The sequence below is a fragment of the Tamandua tetradactyla genome, chromosome 7 (genome assembly GCF_023851605.1).
Source record: "Tamandua tetradactyla isolate mTamTet1 chromosome 7, mTamTet1.pri, whole genome shotgun sequence".
Taxonomy (NCBI): domain Eukaryota; kingdom Metazoa; phylum Chordata; class Mammalia; order Pilosa; family Myrmecophagidae; genus Tamandua; species Tamandua tetradactyla.
In genome coordinates, this window is record NC_135333.1 from 94,793,786 (window position 1) to 94,815,763 (window position 21,978).

Genomic DNA, 21,978 nt, shown 5'->3' on the forward strand with positions numbered 1-21,978 from the left:
TGATTAGATGAAGATTTGATGCCACTCATTCCAGGTGGGTCTTGATTAATTTACTGGAATCCTATAAAAGAGGAAACATTTGGGAGAGAGCCAGAAATGAAAGAAACCTCAGTCAACAGAAAGCTGACTGAAATTTCAGAGCAGAGCTGACACAGAGGCTGACATTTGGAGAACAGAGACACAGATGTTTGGAGGTGCTTGGAGTCCAGCAGACATTGCCATGAGATGTTAAGCAAGCCAAGGAAAGTGCCAAGGAAAGTCAAAAGATGAACGCCAACCCTGGAGAAACAAAGTGAGGAATTCCCATAGGAACAGAGGCTGAAAGCATGGAGGCCAGGAGCAAGGGACTAGCAAGGAATGAGTGCGCCTTCCCAGATGACAGAGGTGTTCAAGATGCATCAGCCTTTTTTGAATTAAGGTACCTGTTCCTGGATGCCTTAGTTTGGACATTTCCATAGGCTTAGAACTGTAAACTTGTAACTTATTAAATTCCTCTTTTTAAAAGCTGTTCCAGTTCTGGTATATCACATTCTGACAGCTTGCAAACTTACACACCTACCTATAGTTATGCCTAAGAGTTACTTCTGGTGGACCTCTTTTGTTGCCAGATGTGGCCTCTCTCTCTCTCTCTCTAAGCCCAACTTGGCAAGTGAAATCATTGCCCTCCCCCCTATGTGGGATATGACATCCAGGGATGAAAGTCTCCATGGTGGCATGGGATATGACTTCCAGGGATGAGTCTGGCCCTAGTACTGTGGGATCAACAATGCCATCCTGACTAAAAGGGGCAAAAAAAAAGTGGAACAAATAAGGTATCAGTGGCTGAGAGAGTTCAAATAGAGTTGAGTGACTACTCTGGAGGTCACTCTTATACAAGCTTTAGTTAGACATTGCTACCTGTCATAGCTTGCCAAACCCCAACCAAAACCATTCCTGCCAAACCTAAAGAACACACAGGGTGTTATATAAGACTCTACAAAGGTTCCATGCACTAGGGTAACTTTCCAGAAACCTACAACCTCCAGATGAGTCCTTGAACCAGATAAATTCTGAAATGCAGAGGGGCCAGCCTCTCCAGAACATTAACTAATTCCATCCCCTTATCCCATATTATCAACAGCCCCTTCAAACACTAAAAAGTTAGAATGGGCATAGTCCAAATACCCCTAAAGAGGGGGAGAAAGATCAAAGGTAATGGTGGAATTATACAGAAAAGGTAGGGTTTAAAAAATGAGTATGATTGCTGAATCATTATATTGATATTTCTTTTAGTCTCCAGCACCTAAGAGCAGCTAGAAGTAAAAACCTAAAATTGTGGAATTGTAACCATACCAAACTCTGAAATCTGTTCTACACTAATTGTTGTGATAGATGTGCTTTGAAATTTATTGCTTTTTTGTATTTATGTTATTATTCACAAAAAAGAAAAAAAGTTGACTGTGATGATAAATGCATAGCTATGTGAGGACTTTGTGAACCACTGATTGCACACTTTGGATGAATTACCTGGTATGTGAATACATATTTTAATTAAAAAAAAGAAGTAAAAAAACAACAGGAGATAATCATGAGTATTGTTGTGGTTGACCTATTTCCCTAAGCAACACATTTAATTCTCTAACATGATAAAACAGAAAGTTTATTGACCTCTTTCCCTAATTAGAAAAGTAATAATTGGAATTGTGTAAATTTAGCAATTACCAAAAATCACTGTGCTGGTTTGAAGCTGTTATGTACCCCAGAAAAGCCATGTCTTTTTTCATGATCTAATCTTGGGGGGGGAGGGTAGCTATGTTTCTTTTAATCCTGATTCAACATTATAGGGTGGAAACCCTTTAATAGAATTGTTTTCATGGAGATGTGACACATTCAATTGTGGGTGTGGCCTTTTGATGGGATGGAGATGTAACTTGTCCCATTCAAGGTGAGCCTTGATTAGTTTACTGGAGTCCTTTAAAAGCGGAAACATTTTAGAGAAAGCTTAGACGCTTTGGGTGCCCACAGAGAGAGTCAACACAAGACCTAGATATTTGGAGATACAGTAAGTAAAGGCCTCCAGGGAAGCTGTTTGGAACCAGAAGTCAAAGACCCCAGCAGATGTCAGTCATGTGCCTTCCAGCTTAGAGAGGTGTTGGGGACCCATCAGCCTTTCTTGAGTCAAGGCAGCTTTCAATGGATGCCTTAGTTTGGACATTTTTATGGTTTTAGAACTTTAAACTTGCAACTTAATAAATTCTCTTTATAAAAGCTAACCTATTTCTGGAATATTGCATCCCAGAAGCATTAACAAACCATTACAATCATAAAGATAAAAATAAACATTACTAATAATACTACCACTGAGAGACAATCACTTTGAAATATTTCTTTGCAATCTTTCTTTCTCTACATATGTTCATTAATAATTTTACTCGTGAATAGTTGCACTGATTTTCTTTAAAATGTGACCTTTGCTCTAGCTATTTTCCATTGATGAAACTAACGAAAATTATTTTAATTAAGAGATGTACAATTTTGTACAACACTATTTGTAACTGAGGGGGACTAATATACATGGTTTTTCTCTCTCTGGAGAAATTCGTTATCTGTTCATGCATGTTTTCCATCTTCCCCCTTAGATCTTTTAATGTATTATCATGGTTATTTTAATGTCCTTGCTGGGATAATTCTAAGATCTGGCCATCTCTGGATCTGGTTCTATCGAATATTTTATCTCTTATTTTGGGTCATAATTTCTTGCTTTTTTGTGTGTCCTATAATTTTTTATTGAATGACAGATATTAAGTGTAAAAGAATAGCAGAAACTGAGGTAAATAATATTTATGCCCAGAAATGAGGACACTTCATGAGAGTGAAAGAATTAGGCAGGCAGGAGAGGAGCTCTTCCAGCTCTCCTACCCTCCTCTTACTAACAGAACTCCCTATTGCCTTGTACTCATTGCAGGGAATAGAGAATGGAAGGGTTTCCCACCCCTTCTCCATTGTCAGACAACAGCTATCTTGTATTCAAGCAGGGTTCAGAGTTCAGAAAAGTGTTTTTCAATTATCTTGTGTAATCTACTATCCCTCTCAGGCTATTCTAATGATCAGATAGATTTGTGAACTACTGGTCATATGCAAGAACATGTTTCTTGTTGTATCTAGATTCTCAGACTACATACTCACCCCAACTTGGATACTTACTGAAGTATATTATAGCTAAATAATTATAATTGCTTGTTTCCTTATATTGTCTACACAAAATTTTGAGGAACAATAACTAGGTTTTACAAATCTTTGTAGCTCAGCTCCCACAAAATTATATGGTACATAGTAAATATTCAACAAATGTTTTACTGAATTAAGTTGATTGACTTTTGAAACAGCATAAACAATATTTGGTAAAATCATTTCAGGAGCAGTAGTCACACAGCTTGTCTCTGACTCCATATGCATTCCTTAGTAAGGGTGAGTCAAACAAGTCAGAATCCATGTTCCTGGTAATGTCTTAAGAATTATATCAAACAGCAAAGACTAAAGCAAATTAGGTCTGTAGACTTTCAGGTGTTTTTATTGACTGTGTGACAAATGCAGCATACCAAAATTAGGTAAAATGATGTTTCAGCTGAAAATCTGAAATAATCCATGCTTTTAGATTGGCAATTAACAGCCTACAGTAACATAGTAACCTCTGTACTGGAAGATCAAATCCATATATGTGCTTTCCAAAATCCAATGTCAATGCATAAAGAGAAGATAAGTACTGAAATTACATAGTCAATATAGCAGTTATGGGAAAGGTAAAGAATTTCAAATGTAAACATAACCTAATCACAATAGGAGACAGATCTTTGGAGCCAATCTTGAGCAAAGGACTCTATATTTAAAGTCTTATCAACACATGCCTATCAATCATCATCATAGGTTTTTCTCCATCATCAGCATTTAAGGTAACTGAGATATTACTCAACATGTAATTAAAAACATTAAAGATAATAAAAGGAAGGCATAGCCAAAACTAAGGTAAAGGTAAATCTTCAGTACTTTAGACCACTATTGAAACAAATAAAAAAGTTTCAATGAAATAAGTTAGAAGTATCTCACAACTACGGAGCAATAGATTCTGAAAACCTTCTATAATTAAAGTAGAATTAAAACTATGCACTATCCATTATTTCTAATTTAAGAAGTATAAAATGTTAAACATGATATTTTTAATTATTATGCTTTGATACATTTTATTTTATTTTATTTTATTTTATTTTTGGGTTCATGGGCCATGAATCAAACCTGAGTCTCCTGCATGGCAGGCAAGCATTCTACCACTGAACCACCCATGCACCCTTATATATTTTATTTTAGTCAATATAAATATATTTATAAAGAATTCCATAAGTTCAAGGAATCATAGTGCCCTCAAACCCTATTTTTCTATAAGGTATTTTCTCAACCATGACCTCATATCATGGGAATTTTCAAGGAAGAAATGCCATAGACAATGCAGAAAAATAGAAAACTCAAATTATGTATGAAGAGTTGACAGATGATAAATTAAGAGCTCACAGATATTTAAACAGTAGAAACAAAGATTATTAAATACATGGTTTTGGAATATCAGATAAAGAATCTGGAGAAAAATAATTTGCATCACCTTTTTTTGCCACCAAAATATATTTCAAGAGAATAAAAGCTATTTTAGAACTATGAGAAAGACTAGCTGAAAATATAATTGATCAAATCTTCAGAAGAATTAATTTTCAAAATTTGGAAGTTACAGAAAAAAAAATCACAAAAGGAAATACTGATATATTCACCTGCATAAAATTTTAAAATTTGATGTGACAAAAAATATGGAAACAATAGAGAAAAGATTTGCTGAAAATATGGCAGAAAATTATTAATATCTGTTATTTATCCTTGATGCACTTTTAAAACATTTTAACACATCTGGAATTAAGATTCATGTAATGACTGCTGTATAAATTTATGGTGATAAAGTTTCTTTTTTTCTGAAAGTTGACATTAGTGGTGTACACATTATATTCAATGACATCTTAGAAATAAAGGAAATCTGGATGTATTGGAAGTCCACAAAAATTGAAGGAAAAGCTTTCTATGAAACAAATTGGCAAAGGCTACAGCAGACAATTGCCCCAAGAAGAACTACAATTTGAGAAAAACTCATGGAAAAGTGTTCAACTCAGGTACCATTTAAAGTATTTTAAGTTTAGGCATTTTAAAAAAAGAAAATACCAAATTCTGGCAAGTTGGGGAACCAGCAAAACTGTGAATTGACAACATAACCCTTACGGAAAACAAGTAATATAAACTTGTTTTTTTTTAATTTTTTATTTCTATTGGTCCATTTGCTCCATTTTTTTTTTTTTTTGGAGTTCATCACAACGACAGAAGGAAAATGATATGCCCAAACATGATCATTTCTAATAGTTAGAAAATGGAAATAGTCTGAATTGCCAACAATAGAAAAATAAAGTACGATATATCAACTGGATAGATTGTGTCTTCTGCTATACCATTGCCTAGAACATAGCAAGTACTCATCAAATGTTAACATATTTTAAAATAGTAAAAATTATGGTAGAGTTTATTGTACCTACATATAGGATACAATTTGGAATGTTGACATTGGTATAAGAGAAATACGGTAATTTCTTAATAAAAAGATTTTTAATAAAATATATGTGAGCAATACAAGCAGGACTCAGATACAGGAATACCAAAAAATAATCTCTTTGGGCAATAATTCAAAGAGAAATATTCTATCAAAAAATATAGCATTGCCATTTATAGCACTTATTATTATGAACATTTATAATTAATTTATAGCCCCTTACTTCCAAAAAGGATTTGATGTGGCTTATTGTTAAAAAGCACAGTTGTATTAAATAAGAAAAAAACTGTCAGTTGGGAAAAAACAAAACTAAAATTCTGGGGTAAAAGACTTCTTAATAGATTCAGATACAGGTTATAGGCACTTCATCAGTCATTGAATTCAAGGGATGAACACTAGTTTATGATTTTTTAAAACTGGTTACTCAGTGTGGCTATCTAGAAAAATGTGATGGTAAGAAAATAAGTATTTCTGATAGAAATATCAGTCAAGCATGGAAATCCTAAAGAACATCACTGTGCATTTATAAACTTGCACACTCTTCATCCATATTATGACTATCTTTAAATTTGTTAGAAGCTAATACTTCTGAAAATAAGGACTCTCAATGAAAGTAAAATGGGATTTTATTTTAAAGTACTCATTATTCCTCCAATTTTACCAGCTTTTCTTTACTGTGGAAATAAAGAGGTGGAAGAAAAATAAAAGAGCCCACAGAAATACCTGATAATTAAGCAGTTTTGATGACTAGTTCTGAAAAATAATTCCTGAGGGTAATATAAAAATATAGTTAGCACTATCTTTATAAATATTCTTTAATTACCTCTAATTTCTTGGCACAAGGTCCACCAACAAGTGCGACCACACCATTGTCAGACACCTAAGCAAAGGGAAAAATAAATAGAGCATAAATGAAGATGATGGAAGTAAAATTTTTTAAAATTTAAAAATCATTTAGAATATAGTTTAATACCTCCCCTTCTGTAAATATGTTTTAGCCATACATACTTTCTACCCTTGATACTAAAAAAATTGAGGAGAATGTGGCAAACTATATTGTAATTATTTAACCACCAAAGCATGAAGTGGTCAACAATTTCAACAACAAAAAGAGTTCAAGTTCTTGTGATTACTCATGGAAATACACTGGACAAACACATACAGTCTATCTGTTTGAAGCCTATTTTTGCATTTACCTGAGTAGCTGAAAAGTCAACACACTGCAAAAATGGGCAGTTTTCTCCTAAGGCATGTAAAGACACATCTGTAATACCTAAGCAGCCACCCAAATCAATGATCTTTAGCAGCCGGCAATTGAGGGCAAGAGCAAGGACTCCTTCATCAGTGAGATTGCAGCATCTTTTCAAAGAAGCTTCATGCAGGTATGAACAAGATGAAGCCACAGCTTTTATTCCTAGGGAGACATATAGGTATATATCAATGAGAAACATATGTGTATATATATATATATATATATATATATATATATATGAGAAATGTGACTGATTTTCTTTTTAACAATCACTAATACTAATAATTCCTCTAAACTGTATGTTAGCCTTTCTCAAAATAGTCCATCTATGAGGATATACTTATTTTCCAGTGATGCTGTGATATGTACTTTAGAATATGTGCATTGATGGCAAGCCTTTATTGTTTAAGATTAGATTTGCTTTTAGGAAATAGCCAAAAATTGTTCCCATTCAATTAGGTAACTAAATCATGGATGATTCTCCTTGTTAAAACAAAAGTTTTAAAGTAATAAAATTAATTTTCTTGTGGATTCTGAAGGGAAACTGAAAGTTAAGTTCGTCCAACGTTTAAAGTAATGGTTTACTTATTTATCCCTAGGAATCATACTTATGCCTATTCATTCCTTTTTTCCCTTTTGACTCTGTCCTAAAACCTAGATTTCTTTCCTATCACCATGCTTCTTCTCTGTTAGCCTGGACCAATCTTATATTTTACTGAGGGCCAAGAAAAGGGATGTCCTTAAATCTAACTAAACTGATAAAAATACAGGTGGAAAACTGCCATATGACACTGTGCCCCATACATAAGAGAGTACTTAAGGGTTCCTGAGCCCTTCAATCGTGAACAGAAATTGCAGCACTACTAAAAGACACTTTTACAGGCAAAAATACACAAAAGGGAAGATGGTAAATTCATGAATAAGTCATTTTTATGGTTTTTATATCTTAAGAAAGAGCTGTTATTTTATTCATAAGAGTCCAGCCTAGAAATTCTTTTTAGTGACTCATTACTTTTGTAAACACTTAGAAACTTATACTTTCTGCAATATTATGAATTATCCTAATTTGCCAACCAAGATGACCACAAAGTTTAGCCAACTATTAACAAAGCTTTCTAGAAACAAGTTAGACAGCTTAAGTTCCCTCTCTTAATTTAACTGAAAGAATGGTATACATACCGAAAAAAAACTGGTAAAAGTCCACTAATTCAGGTAATAGTGATAATGAAAATTATAGTTTATTTGGTAAACCTATGCACTGCACAGATTGATAGGAAAGTGCCTGGTAAATTTAATCTGATGATTTACTCTCCGTTGTCACATTGCATCAAAAAAGCTTTAACTTATTGAAATGCTAGTGATAAATGAAAGCGAGGGGTAAGGGGTATGGTATGTATAATCTTTTTTTTCTCTGTTATCGTTTTATTTCTTTTTTTGTTGTCTTTTTATTGCTTTTTCTAAATTGATGCAAATGTTCTAAGAAATGATGAATATGCAACTATGTGATGATATTAAGAATTACTGATTATATATGTAGAATGGAATGATATCTTAATGTTTTGTTTGTTTGTTGTTAATTTTTTTTAATTAATAAAAAAAAAAGCCTTTACTTAAAATGTGAACTGGTCATTGCTTGTTTCAATATACCAGGAAAAATAAACATGGATGGAAAATTATATATTTTAAATATGATTAAAATGCAAGATAGCGACTTACCTAATGTATTTCTTAACTTTCAGCACTGATGGTAAAAATGAAACAGAAATTCTAATTTAGATTCTTTATCATAGTCTAAATATTTTTACTGATAAATATAATTTATATTTCTTTGACATATTCATACTATCTTTTCACATTTTTTTCTCCTTTTTTGTTCCAAAATTATACCAAGTGGGTGAACAGCAATCTACAAATTTATTCAGTGTTAGGTAAACATACCTTCTGAAGTTATGGACATTCTGTTTTCTTTTGAGGAACTTAAATTTAATTTCTTTAGTTTCCTGCAGTTCTGCAGATGCAGTAGAGCAGTATCTGAAATATCACAGCTCCGTAGATCTAAAGTTTGTACTCCAGGATGCAAAATCTGTAATATGAACAGGATTTTGAAAAATTCAGTTCTTTTATAAATATATGGTTCCCAAAATTCAGTGTTTTGGTGAGCATAACAGACAAGGGCCTAATGGAAAGTACAGCAAAGGGTATAGAAACACAACTGTGTGGAGACAGATAAATAAAGCAAGAAAAAAAACCAAACCTACCTCCAGCTTGAGGTACACATTCTGGTGCTCCCAAAGTCCTTATTGGAACACACACACACACACACCACTGATGAGACGGCTGGTGCAGAGTAAGGACCCATCAGACTTGAGAAGCAGAAACAAGGAGGCTATGGGTGCTTATTCTCTTCCAGGATTTCCTGACTGTTATTACAGACCCTAGCTAAGCTCTTCTTCCCTAAGCAGGTCTGAGTCTTAATCACTTATATATCAGATGCTTATAGGATACTTGTATTGCTTATTTAGAACAATTACATTTTTCATTCCTGTTTTTGGGAGTTAATACAAACAAATCCAGTACTTCTGAGGGTTTACCTGAGACCAACAAATAGATCAATTTCCAAGTATCCCAGCTTTAACCATTCCTGGGCTACCTTTCCTTTCTTTTACTTTATTTCTTCCAAAATAGAACTGGTTTTACTTTTCTGAATATAAAAGTTATATATTATTATAGTAAAATATTCAGATAATATAGAAAAAAGTAAGGAGTAAAATAACTAAAATAGTGATAAGAATAACTATTTCTATCTTGAGGACCTATGCCAAAAAGGTATTCTGCATTATATACATTATACATTTAATGAACATGGAAAACATACACATAACCCTGAGAGATTGGTCACTGCCATTTTATAAATAAGGGACCTGAGACACCAAGACCTTAAGTTGTCAACATAGCCTTAAATAGTCAAAAAGTAACAGAGCTGGGATTTGAAGCTAGGTCTTTCTAATTGCAAAGGCCCATGCTTATTGTTGTTGTGGGGGTGATGGCAAGTCTGTGGTTTTTAGACTCTTCCATCCTGACATGTCTTTTTATTTTTATTTATTTATTTTTAACATGGGCAGGTACTGGGAATCGAACCCGGTTTCTGGCTAGCAGGCAAGAACTCTGCTACCGAGCCACCATGGCCCGCCCCTGGCATGTCTTTTTAAATAAATTTTATTGTGGTGAAAATATATATAACATCTATCATATTAACCATTTTTAAATGTATAATTCAGAGGCATTGATTATATTCCAAATGTCGTGCAATCATCACCACTATTTTCTTCCAAAATTTTTTCAATACCCCAATAGAAACTCTTTACCTAGTAAGCAATTTAACTCCCCATTTTCCCTTTCCCCAACCACTGATAACCTCTGATCTACTTTATATCTCTATGAATTTGCTATTTTAGATATTTCATAAAATTGGAACAATTCATATTTGTCCTTTTGTGTCTTGCTTACTTTACTTAGCATAGTGTTTTCAAGGTTCACCCATGTTGTAGCATGTATCTGAACTTCATTCCTTTTTATGCCCAAACCTTTGCTTTTAAATACTACAATTAAACTTACTCATAATATCAACACCCAGAGATGATCATTATATTAATTTTGATGGTTTTTTTCCAATTTAATAAATCTTTATTAAGCTCCCACAGGGTGCGTTAATTTCTGATCTGTTTTTTATATAGGTAGAAAAGTGTCACTTTAGCCCATGTTAAAAAAGCCAATTACAATTTCTCTATGTTTTTCAAGCTAATCATTTAATGTGACTGAGGCTCAATTTGATGTTACCATAAATACCAACAGTAGTAAATGGGAAAGTATAAACATTTTCCTTTCTACCAAAAAGCGTTTGGTGTCAGTATAAACTTAGCCTGCTTGTCTAAAAATAGCTGATCAAAAAGACTACAGAATCTGGGAAAAAGATGTGCTTGGAAGCACTGTCCTCAGAAGACTCAAGCCACTAATGGCAACAAAATGTTACAGAAAATAACTGGCTCAAAAACTATACTGAGAGATCAAGAAAGGAATTAGTCACAGCTTGCGGGAAAAAAAACTCAAGAACAGAAGACACTAAATGTAGCTAGATGCTAGATTAATAAATCTGGGATTTGAACCTAGGTTCAAATATCTGGAGTTATGATAGCACTCTGAACTAAATAAGGGGGGCTATAACATGCCCCTTTGAATAAAGTGGTTTAAAATGATAGATTCTCCAGTGCACCAACTGTATTTTCAAGTATAATTCTGGTATTTGTACTGAGTAATACAGAATAGAAAGCAGTAAAGAAAAAGTGTCGAGTATAGGACATAAAATGATTTGGCAGGCTTAGAACTCTCAGTTTAAGTTTTTTCATTAGGAAAGGCAAATTCCGGCTCAGTCCAAGGTAGCACTGGAGGCACTGCTGTTGATGGCTTGTTGTAAACAGGAGACAACAGTGACAGTATTGAATCCTGGCTCTGCTCTTTCATCTGTTTGAAGAATACATGGTACAATAAACTGCTGGCTGGTGGCCTTTTCTCAGGACCTTGTTGCAGAGTTGTACTATGCTGAAGAAGGCAGGAGAGAGAGTTTTTGAGGATAGTGTTTGCAGTCTGTCACTATTTACTGTGCACATTCCACTGGACACAAGTACACTTTCTCCAATTCCAGAGTCTACACCTGATTGGGGATTTTCCATTCTGGAATGTGATTGAAGAAAAATACTGATATCCAATGGGCTATAAGGAGGACCTTCTAGTTTCTGTAACAGCACCTGAGTCCTGTGCATGTCCTAGAAAAGGTACTTGCCAATTGGCTGATTCACTGGCTGTAATCCCAACACTAATTATCTGACTTAACATTATATCCATGTAGATCGTGCAAATATAGCCATTTTGGCACAGATAGTTCAACCCTCTCACTGCTCCAAAAAGAATGTTTCTTATTAAAGTTTCACTCATTCCTTCAGGAAATAGTCTTCAAGAGCTGACTTGCTGAACCATAGGCCACAAATGGAGAAATAATCCAAAACAAGCTGCCAAAAGTGAACACTGTCCAATAAATTATGATATTGGGGTACCGGAAAAAGAGGAATAGTATCACTGCTTTCTGTAAAGCTTTCAGGCATTCTTCAGTGCAGTTTTCCAGGTCTGTAATTTTTAAAGTCACCAATGTTCCTGTATGAGTATGCTGTGTGAGGTGGATAGAAGTCAAGTTGTCAAATCCTCTTCCTATTTCCACTTGAAGTTCATAGTGAGAAATGGTGGTAGAGCATATCATGTCACTGGCTCTAGTAGAAGGAGGAGGAAACCATGAAAGGGTTGGCTCATCAACCAAGTATTGATGGATACTGGCATCTGACTGCTTTTCAGGTCTGAGTGATTCAACTTGTGTTCGTGAAGTGTAGAAACAATCACAAAAAATCACTGAATTACTTTAGAAAGTGACAAAAATTCATCTATTCCAAAACAGAAGATTTTTGTTTTATCTTCAAGATGTAGAAATATCCCTGGCAGTGACCACGGCCAGTGACTCTTCTCAGGTGGGCCCAGAAGCCTGGCCCACAGAGGGGCAAAGCAAGTATGTTAGGCCTGCTCCCTAAATGGGATGTGGGGCACTGAAGGACGGCATGACCATGACAAGGGCTGTCCGCCTAGGACTCTAGTTTTGATGTTTTTGAGTTAAAAAAAACCCTTTGAAGAAAAACGATATCAGATCTATTTAGTATTAGATGAGTACTTTTTTCTTTACAAAAACAATTTATTGTAGGACTTACAGGAACATGGCAGAATAGAATAGAGTGAGTTCACCCCTGCTCCAAGGAACATCTAGAGAAGTGACAGAAAAATGACTGGGACAGTGGTTCCAGGGTATGTATGACCTGAGAAGGTCTTCTACACTATACAGGCAGGTCGATGAAAAAGCTGAGAAATTGAAATGCACAGAACTAGGTGAGTAGGCTCCATTGGGTTCCACCAGGAACAAGAGTTTGTGCCCAGGAAAGTGGCTGCCACTACAGCTAACTTGGGGTAACAGTCTCCTCAGATCCATAAAACAGAGCTCCCATGGGGAGCCTGGAAGCCAGTAAACAACCTTCCTCTGCTCATAGAGACCATCTAACCAGTGCACTGAGACTACTGTGCACCTTTCTAAATGAAGTCTCAGAGCCCTCAGGAGTGCACAGACAGTGCACCTTTCTAAATGAAGTCTTAGAGCCCTCAGGAGTGCACAGACAGTGAGGTGGGGATGAGGAAACAAGTCAAGCCATACCCTTTGACTGCCCCACGCCCATATGTGCCACCCCTGTAAACCCACCCGCACTCTACACACCTGAGCTCCAACCCCCACGCTCTAAGCACTTGTGCCCCACACACCCAAGACCCACCCCATCCCTGTGCGTAAACACCTGCACTCCCCCCAGTACCCCACTGACCTGGCATGTGTGCACACCCCTGTTCTGTACATCCTGCACCTGTGCCTTACCCTCTAGCGACCTTTTTCCCGCCCCACCTCCTGGCACCACACCATGTACATATGCACACACATCCCTTGGCACCTCTACACTCCTTCCCCATCCCAACCTGCCACCCTGCTTCTATGCCCCCCATTCTGCACCATGCCCCTGTGATTGAAGTCTGCCTGTGCTGCACCCTGCACCATGCCCCCAGCACCTCCTCCCATGACCCCACACCTTATATCCCACACCCGAGACCAGTGTAGCACCCCCACCTTGCACCTAGACCAGTGCCATACCCCACCACCAAGTCACCACTTGCCACTCCATGTTCACACCCTACTCCACACACATTCTGCAAATACAAAACCTTAGATGATAGAGGGAAATCAACTTTCAAAGTAACCTTATTAAGATAATTAAATGCCTCAAAGTCAAAAGAAAATCACAAAGTACTTGAAGATTCAGACAGATGTAGCCAAGTCTAATGACCAAATTAAAACACTGGAGGAGATACAGACTTTGGAACAACAAATCAAAGATGTTTCTACAACTCTACTAAATAAATTCACTGGGTTGGCTAATGACATGAAGAAGACAGTGGAGAGCATAAAAGAAGAATTTGAAAGGATAAGTAGAAAAATAGCAGATATGACAGAGATGAAAGATACTGTCGAAAAAATAAAAAATATACTAGAGGCACACAACAGAAGGTTCAAAGAGGCAAAAGAAAGAATAAATGAACTAGAGAACAGGACAATTGAATTAGAATGTACAAGAGAATGAATGGGAAAAATGATGGAAAAATTTGAATTGGATCTCAGAGAAATGATGGACAACATGAATGTGGTAGTTAAGATTTAGGTGTCAACTAGGCTAGGTGAAGGTGCCTAGTTCTACTGCTGTGGACATGAGCCAATAGCACGTGAACCTCATCTGTTCCTGATTACACCTGCAGTTGGCTAGGAGGCGTGCCTGCTGTAATGAATGATGTTTGATTTAACTGGCTGGTGCTTAAATGAGAAAGTTCAACGTAGCACAGCCCAAGCAGCTCAGCATTCCTTATCTCAGCACTTGCAGCTCAGTCCAGGTCTTTGGAGATGCAGAAATGAATCACCCCGGGGAAAGTTGTTGGAACCCAGAGGCCCGGAGAGAAGGCCAGCAGAGATCGCCCTGTGCCATCCCACATAAGAAAGAACCTCAGTTGAAAGGTAGCTACCTTTCCTCTGAAGAACTATATGTTAACTAAATAAATCCCCGTTTACTGAATGCCAATCCATCTCTGGTGTGTTGCATTCCAGCAGCTAGCAAACTAGAACAATGAAGCACACAAATAAAAGAATCATCAGTGTCCCAGAAGGAGAAAAGCATAGTTAAGGGCTTGGAAGATTAGCTGAGGATCTAGTAGGGGAAAACATCCCAGCCTGTATAAAAGACATAAATATACAAATCAGAGAAGCCCAATGAACCCCAAATGGAATAAATCCAAATAGGCCTACTCCAAGACACATACTAATCATTCTATAAAATTTTGAAGAGAAGCAGAAAATCTTAAAAGCAACAAGAGAAAAGCGACTCATCACACACATGGGAAAACACATAAAAGACTGAATTTGGACTACTCAACACGGACCATGGAGGCAAGAAGGCAGTGCTATGATATATTTAAGATACTGAAAGAGAAAGATTTCCAACGAAGAATTCTGTATCTAGCCAAGTTGTTCTTCAAAACTGAGGGAGAGATTAAAATGTCCATGGACAGACAAAGGCTGAGACAATTTTTCAACAGGAGACCAGCCCGACAAGAAATATTAAAGGAGTTCTATCAGCTAAAAAAAAAAAGAAAGGAGAGGGAAGTCTGGAAGACAGCACAGAATTGAAGAGTACTAGTAAGGGTAACTTAAAGGATAAAAAGAGAAAGAGGGAAAAGAATATGTAGATATGACATATAAAAATCAAAGGATAAGATGGTAGATTCAATATCTACTTTTTACAGTAATCATTTTGAATGCTAATGGACTAAACTCACCAATTAAAAGATACAGATTGGCAGAATGGATCAAGAAACATGATCCATCTATATGCTGCTTACATGAGACTCATCTTAGACCAAGGATACAAATAGATTGTAAGTGAAAGGATGGAAACAGATGTTCCACGCAAGCTGTAACTAAAAGAAACCAGGAGTAGCTGTACTAATACAAGACAAAATAGACTTTAAATGTAAAGATGCCATAAGAGACAAAGAAGGACACTACAAATTAACAAAAGGGACAATTTGCCAAGAAGAAATAACAATCATAAATGTTTATGTTCCCACTCAAGGAGTTCCAAAGTACGAGGCAAAGATTGGCAAAACTGAAGGGAAAAAAACATGTTTCAACAATAATACTGGGAGACTTCAATACACCATTCTCCTCTGTAGATAGAACAACCAGAGAGATGATCAACAAGGAAACAGAAAACTTAAATTATTAAATGAATTAGACCTAAAAGACATATACAGTTCATTATACCCCCAAAGAGCAGGATATATGTTCTTTTCTAGTGCTCATCATATGCTGGGGCACAAAAAGGTCTTTATACATTTAAAAACACTGAAATTATTCAAAGCACTTTCTCTGATCACAATGAGATGAAGCTGGAAATCAATAACCACCAAAGAACCATAAATTTCACAAATATATGGAGATTAAATAACGTACTCTTAAACAAGCAGTGGGTCAAAAAAGAAATTGCTGGAGAAATTGGTAAGTATCTGGAGACAAATGAAAATGAGAATACAAAATATCAGAACTTACGCAATATGGCAAAGGCAGTGCTGAGAGGCAAATTAATTGCCCTAAATGTCTATAATAAAAAAGAAGAAAATGCAAAAATCAAGGACTTAACTGCTCATCTGGAGGAACTTGAGAAAGAAGAGCAAACTAACCCTAAATAGAAGAAGAGAAATAACAAAGATTAAAGCAGAATTAAACAAACTGGCAAACAAAAGAATAGAAAGAATCAAACTAAAAGTTGGTTCTTTGAGAAAATCAATAAAATTGATGGATCCTTAACCAGGCTGATAAATAAAGAAAGAGAGGCTGCAAATAAACAAAATCAGAAATGAGAAGGGGTCAATATCATGCACTGTGAAGAAATAAAAACAATCATAAGAGGATAATATGAACAACTATACACCAATAAATTAGACAACTTAAAGGAAATGGATAAATTCCTAGAAGCACGTGAACAAGCTACACTGATTTAAGAAGCAACAGAAGATCTCCACAAACCAATCATAAGTAAAGAGATTCAATGAGTCATCAAAAATCTTCCTACAAGGAAAAGCCAAGGGCCAGATGACTTCATAGGGGAATTTAATCAAACATTCAAAAAAAAGAACTAACGCCAATCTTGATCAAACTCTTCAAAAAAAATTGAGGAAACAGAACACAACCCAACTCATTTTATGAAATTAACACCACTCTAATACCAAAACTGGGTAAAGATGCTATAAGAAAGGAAAACTACAGGCCAATCTCCCTAGTGAATACAGATGCAAAAATTCATCCTTTAATGAATTAAGACAGTATAGGTTTAATAGAAAGTATTAAACCATACTGCACAGTATTACACTTGTCTGTTTGTGCACTGGGGTCATGATTAATAGGTATTTTTTACTGATCAAAACGTTTTAAACATTTTTGAAGAGATGGAAATCAAGAGTGCTGGTGTCCTGGAGACAAGGGCAGTACCTGAAGAATGGCAGGAGAAGGTATTTTAGGAATTATTACTTATGGACATTTTGGCTTATATGGAAGAAAAACAAATCCCTGAATCTCTACTATATATATATATAATATATGTATATACAGTAGAAAAATATATTTATATATATAATTAAAATATTTATATATTTTTTGTATGCTGTGTGGTGGGGTCACATTTCATTATTTTTTCCATGTGAGTATCCCATTACTGCAGTACCATTTGTTGAATTTTTGTTTGTTTGTTTTTTGGGAAGTGCATGGACTGGGAATCAAACCTGGGTCTCCCACATGGCAGGCAAGAATTCTACCACTGAACTACCTTTGCACACCCCCTATTATATTTAAAAATGATTACTAATTCTACTATATACTAATCACACTACATTTGGATTGCTCTAAAAACCTGAAACCATATCTAAATAGTAAAATCTAAAATGCTTGATTAAGGTTATACATTCTCTTACCTCACTTATATTTGAATCTGTTATCCGTCCCTGCATGCTCATTATTTTTATCAGTCTATCTTTTATGTTGGGAGGCAAAGGCTTAATGTCTGCAAAATATCTGGAAATATTCTTCATAAAGCACCAAAGGCACCTGAAATACAAATATAATATAGTAAATTACACTTTACTGATTCCTAACACGTTTAACATTATTTGTTAGCACTTAGCCCTTTCATAAAGGGTAACATTATGTACATAATTCAGATGCTCTTTCTCTACATTTTACATTTTACCTCAACATACCTTATTAAAGTGCATTTTAATGACAAAAAAAAAAGTGTTTTCTAAGTCAATCTCTCCAACTCCTATGATACACAGACCACCAGGACTTCTCATATATTCCTAAGTAAACATAAAATTGTGGCCCTCAAATTAAAAAAAATTTTATTTGTTAGTCCTGCCAGCTTATTTTCACTATCTTTCTTCAAAATATTGTTGGTGTATTAGCTTCTTGGGACTGCTATAACAAATGACCACAAACTTGGCGGCTTAAAACAACAGAAATTTATTCTCTGATAGTTCTGGAGGCCACACCAAAGGCCTAGATCTTAGCAGGGCTACCCTTCTATGGAAAGCTCTAGGAGTAGGATCATTTCTTGACTCTTGTTGTTTCCAGTGGCTTGAGGTGTTCTTTGGTTTGTGGCAGCATAATTCTAATCTTTGCTTCAATCTTCCCTTCACCTGGTCTTCTGCTGTGGCTTCTCTTCTTCTCATCTCTTCTAAGGATATTTGTCATTGGATTTAGAGCCCACCTTAATGCAGGATGTTCTTATTTCCAGATCCTTAACTTAATTACATCTGCAAAGACCATTTTCCAAATAAGACTGTATTCACAGGTTCCAGGTGGACATATACCCTCTACAGCCAGTAATTAAATTGCTAGAGAAAGAATTATAACCATAAAAATTCCTCATATAGTACAAACCAGTTAGATCAAGCTCAGGGTTTATTATTATTTTTTTTGGTATGCTATATGGTGGGGGTCACAATTTCATTCTTTTTCCATGAGACTATTCTATGACTGCAGAACCATTTGTTGAATTTTACTTTTGGGGAGGAAAGCATGGGAATCGAACCCAGGTTTCCCACATGGCAGACAAGAATTCTACCACTGAACTACCCTTGCACTCCACCCCCACCCCCGAACTCAGCGTTTTATATGCAATAAGGAGAGAAGGCAGAGCAGACAATAACCAAAAAGAAGTGATTTAGGAATTGTTAAGACTCATCTGAATAACATTTTTCATATGGGACCTGAATTCCAACCATCTGAGAAACTCATACTTTAGACAAAGAAACAAAAATATATCTTATTTAATTTCTGTATACAAAATCCCTTACATATACAAAATATTAATGAATACATGTTATCATATTCTTGAATTTTTTGGTGAAATCTTAATTTTTTTCTTTTCCTCTTCTGGTTGTCTTCCCCTTTTCCTCTCCTAAACCCTTCTTCCTCCACTCTAAACTAGTGTATATTCTTTCCTATTTTTCCTCCTTTTACACACACACACATATAGTCACACTCACATTTACAGGGTTGGGGGGAGGTGATTGTTTAAGAAAATGGAATCATAGTATACACTTTCCTGCATCTTCTTTCACTCAGTAATACCTTAGAGTTATACCTAAGGATTTCCTGGTGGAAATCCCTCTAAGGCATCAAGTATAGTTCTAATTTTTCTTTAATGGCTACATGATATGTCATACAGTACACGATTTGTTTAGTTATTCCTTCTAATGATGAGTATTACTACTGTTTGTAGGATACATTAATATGTGTTAACAGATTGTTTTCCAGAAAATCTAATCTTCACATTTCTTTCAGTAACATTGGAGGGTAATTTTGCCCCCACATCTTTCCAACAGTAGGTACAATAATTCTTATTTATATATATATTATTTTCTAATTTTTTTTATTTACCTCCATTCCCTAGTCCTATCATCAACCTCTCCAGGAAACCATTCTAATGCTTAATGTATATTCTTTTTTATATATCCTTTTAACATGCGTGTTGTATGCATGTATTTCTAATTTATGTTTATGGTGTTTTGTTGTAGATTTAATTCTGTTTAGTATTTCACTCAACACTGTTCTTAAGATCTACCTATTCTTTGGAATTTTGGAAGTTCTGATAGATGAACAGTGGTATCTGATTAATATTTTAATTTGCTTTTCTCCAATCACTGTAGATTTAATTTCATCTTTTTATGAATTTGGCTATCTGGATATGCTTTACTATACATTGTTCATTTTCATTGCTCATTTTGTCATTTTCTGACAATTTATAAGAGCTATTTGTATGCTATTGGTAATATTAGCCTTTTTTTTTTTTTGCCATTAGAACTACAAATATTTTCCCCAGATTTATCATTTATTTATTTGCTTTCCTCAGGTTCTATTTTGCAATTCAAAATTTAACAACTTTTATATAATTGTTCTAGTTTGCAAGCTGCTGGAATGCAATATACCAGAAATGGAACAGCTTTTAAAAAGGGGAATTTATTAAGTTGCAAGTTTACATGGTCAAAGGATGTGAAAATGTCCAGATTAAAGCAAGGCTATAGAAATGTCCAATCTAAGGCATCCAGGGACAGATACCGTGGTTCAAGTACTCCGATGATGGGTTTCTCTCTCAACTGGAAAGGCACGTGGGGAACATGGCGAAGTCTGCTAGCTTTTCCTCCAGGCTTCTTGTTTCATGAAGCTCCCCTGGGGCGTTTTCCTTTTTCATCTCCAAAGATCTCTGGATGTGTGGGCACTTGTGGCTCTGAAGCTTTTTCCAAAATGTTTCCTCTTTTAAAGAATTCCAGTAAACTAATCACCTGGAATGGGTGGAGATACATCTCCCTCTAATCAAAGGTTAATATCCACAATTGGGTGTGTCACATCTCCATGGAGATAATCTAATCGAGTGTCCAACCTACAGTGCTGAATAGGGATTAAAAGAAACAGCTGCCTCCACAAACTGGATCAGGATTAAAATATGGCATTTCTGGTGTACATAATCCTTTCAAACTAGCACAATAATCAAATATATTTAATCTTTACTTTTAAAGCTCCTAAGATTCTAGTTTTGATTAAAAAGGGCTTCCAGTCTAGATAACACAGTATCAATGATTTTCTGAGTTCACATTTAAGTGATATAAAACAGGGTTCCATTCACATTTTCTTTCAGTTGAATATCCAGTTGCACTACACAAATTTATTAAACAGTATATTATATATTAGAAGTTAACACATGCCTTATTTTGTAATGCTTTTCTTGGCAATTTGCAGATTTTTTTTCTTTTATACAAGTTTTAAGCCCATTTTATCCAATTCTAAGAAAAATCTTGTTGAAATTCTAATTAGGAATGTATTAATTTTCATAGTGTAGTAGAAACCATTCAAATGTAACCTTAAAACTGTAAGCAAGCTGCTAATGAACTGAATTATAGTAGGAGCCTTTCAAATGGAACCTTATAACTGTAAGCAAGCTGTGAGGTTGAGCTCTTAGTCTCACAGAGAAGCAATATATAAATGTAAAGTCTGCACCCAGATATGAATAAGCTTTCATCTATTGTCCCAGATCTTTCAGATATGACTGAATATATAATTGGTATTCTTTTGAAAAAAGAATGAATATATAATTGGTATATTTGTGTTACATGCTTATGTTTCCCCTGCCCATGTCAGAACAGATTCTCCTGTTCTAGGATTGCCATATGCAGAGAGAGGTAATAGTGAACATGCAGCTTGCTCCCCAACCTGCCGCTCTGTCCTCTCCCAAAGAGTCCAAAAACAATATAGAATGTCAAAAGAAGAAAGGGACATCATAGATTCAAGGGCTTAATGGCTGCCAGAGTACTCAGACAAGCCATTTTCAATTACACTATTTACTACCATCATATACATTAAAAAAAGAAATCTATAAACCCACTACAAAACTTCTGTTGAAACTGAATACCTCAGTGATGGAGGCCTGTGACTCTACACCCTGATATCCTCATTTTGCCGTGGGCCAACTTGGTCAACTTGGACCCAAGGGTTCATTTCAAATTGAAATGAAAAAATTACAATCAGTGCAAATTAGGGTCTACAATTAACAGTAACATTATAATATTCTTTCATAATGGTAACAAAGGCAATATACCAGAGCTAAATGTCAATAAGAGGAGGATTTAAGGGAGGGGGTATGGGATTCTTGTTGTTACTGTCTCTCTTTTTTATTTTTTATATCATTTTTTTCCTTTTCTTCATTCTTTGTGGAAGCAATGGCAATGGTCTCATAAAGATTGAGGTGGTGAATACATAACTATGTGATCAATCCAGGAACCACTGATTTTTTACTTAGGATGAATTGTATGGTGCATGAATAAAACTGAT

At 35.4% G+C, this 21,978-nt stretch overlaps 1 protein-coding gene, 1 long non-coding RNA gene and 1 pseudogene across 7 annotated transcripts in view; 1 reads left to right on the forward strand and 2 right to left on the reverse strand.

The window, feature by feature from the left end:
• The window catches only part of AMN1 (antagonist of mitotic exit network 1 homolog), a 130,289-nt gene that overhangs the window by 83,413 nt on the left and 24,898 nt on the right, over positions 1 to 21,978 (reverse strand). For all 6 annotated transcript variants that reach the window (XM_077170465.1, XM_077170464.1, XM_077170467.1 and 3 more), the window contains exons 2-5: positions 17,565 to 17,697; positions 8,802 to 8,946; positions 6,808 to 7,025; positions 6,435 to 6,491 (exon numbers count right to left, since the gene is read on the reverse strand). In XM_077170465.1, coding sequence (XP_077026580.1) covers positions 6,435 to 6,491; positions 6,808 to 7,025; positions 8,802 to 8,946; positions 17,565 to 17,697 — 553 coding nt within the window. The remainder of the gene's footprint in view (positions 1 to 6,434; positions 6,492 to 6,807; positions 7,026 to 8,801; positions 8,947 to 17,564; positions 17,698 to 21,978) is intronic.
• Positions 1 to 21,978, forward strand: part of LOC143691657 (uncharacterized) — a 186,390-nt gene that overhangs the window by 43,947 nt on the left and 120,465 nt on the right. The window lies entirely within an intron of this gene.
• LOC143689922 (STE20-related kinase adapter protein beta pseudogene) lies at positions 10,822 to 13,356 on the reverse strand (annotated as a pseudogene).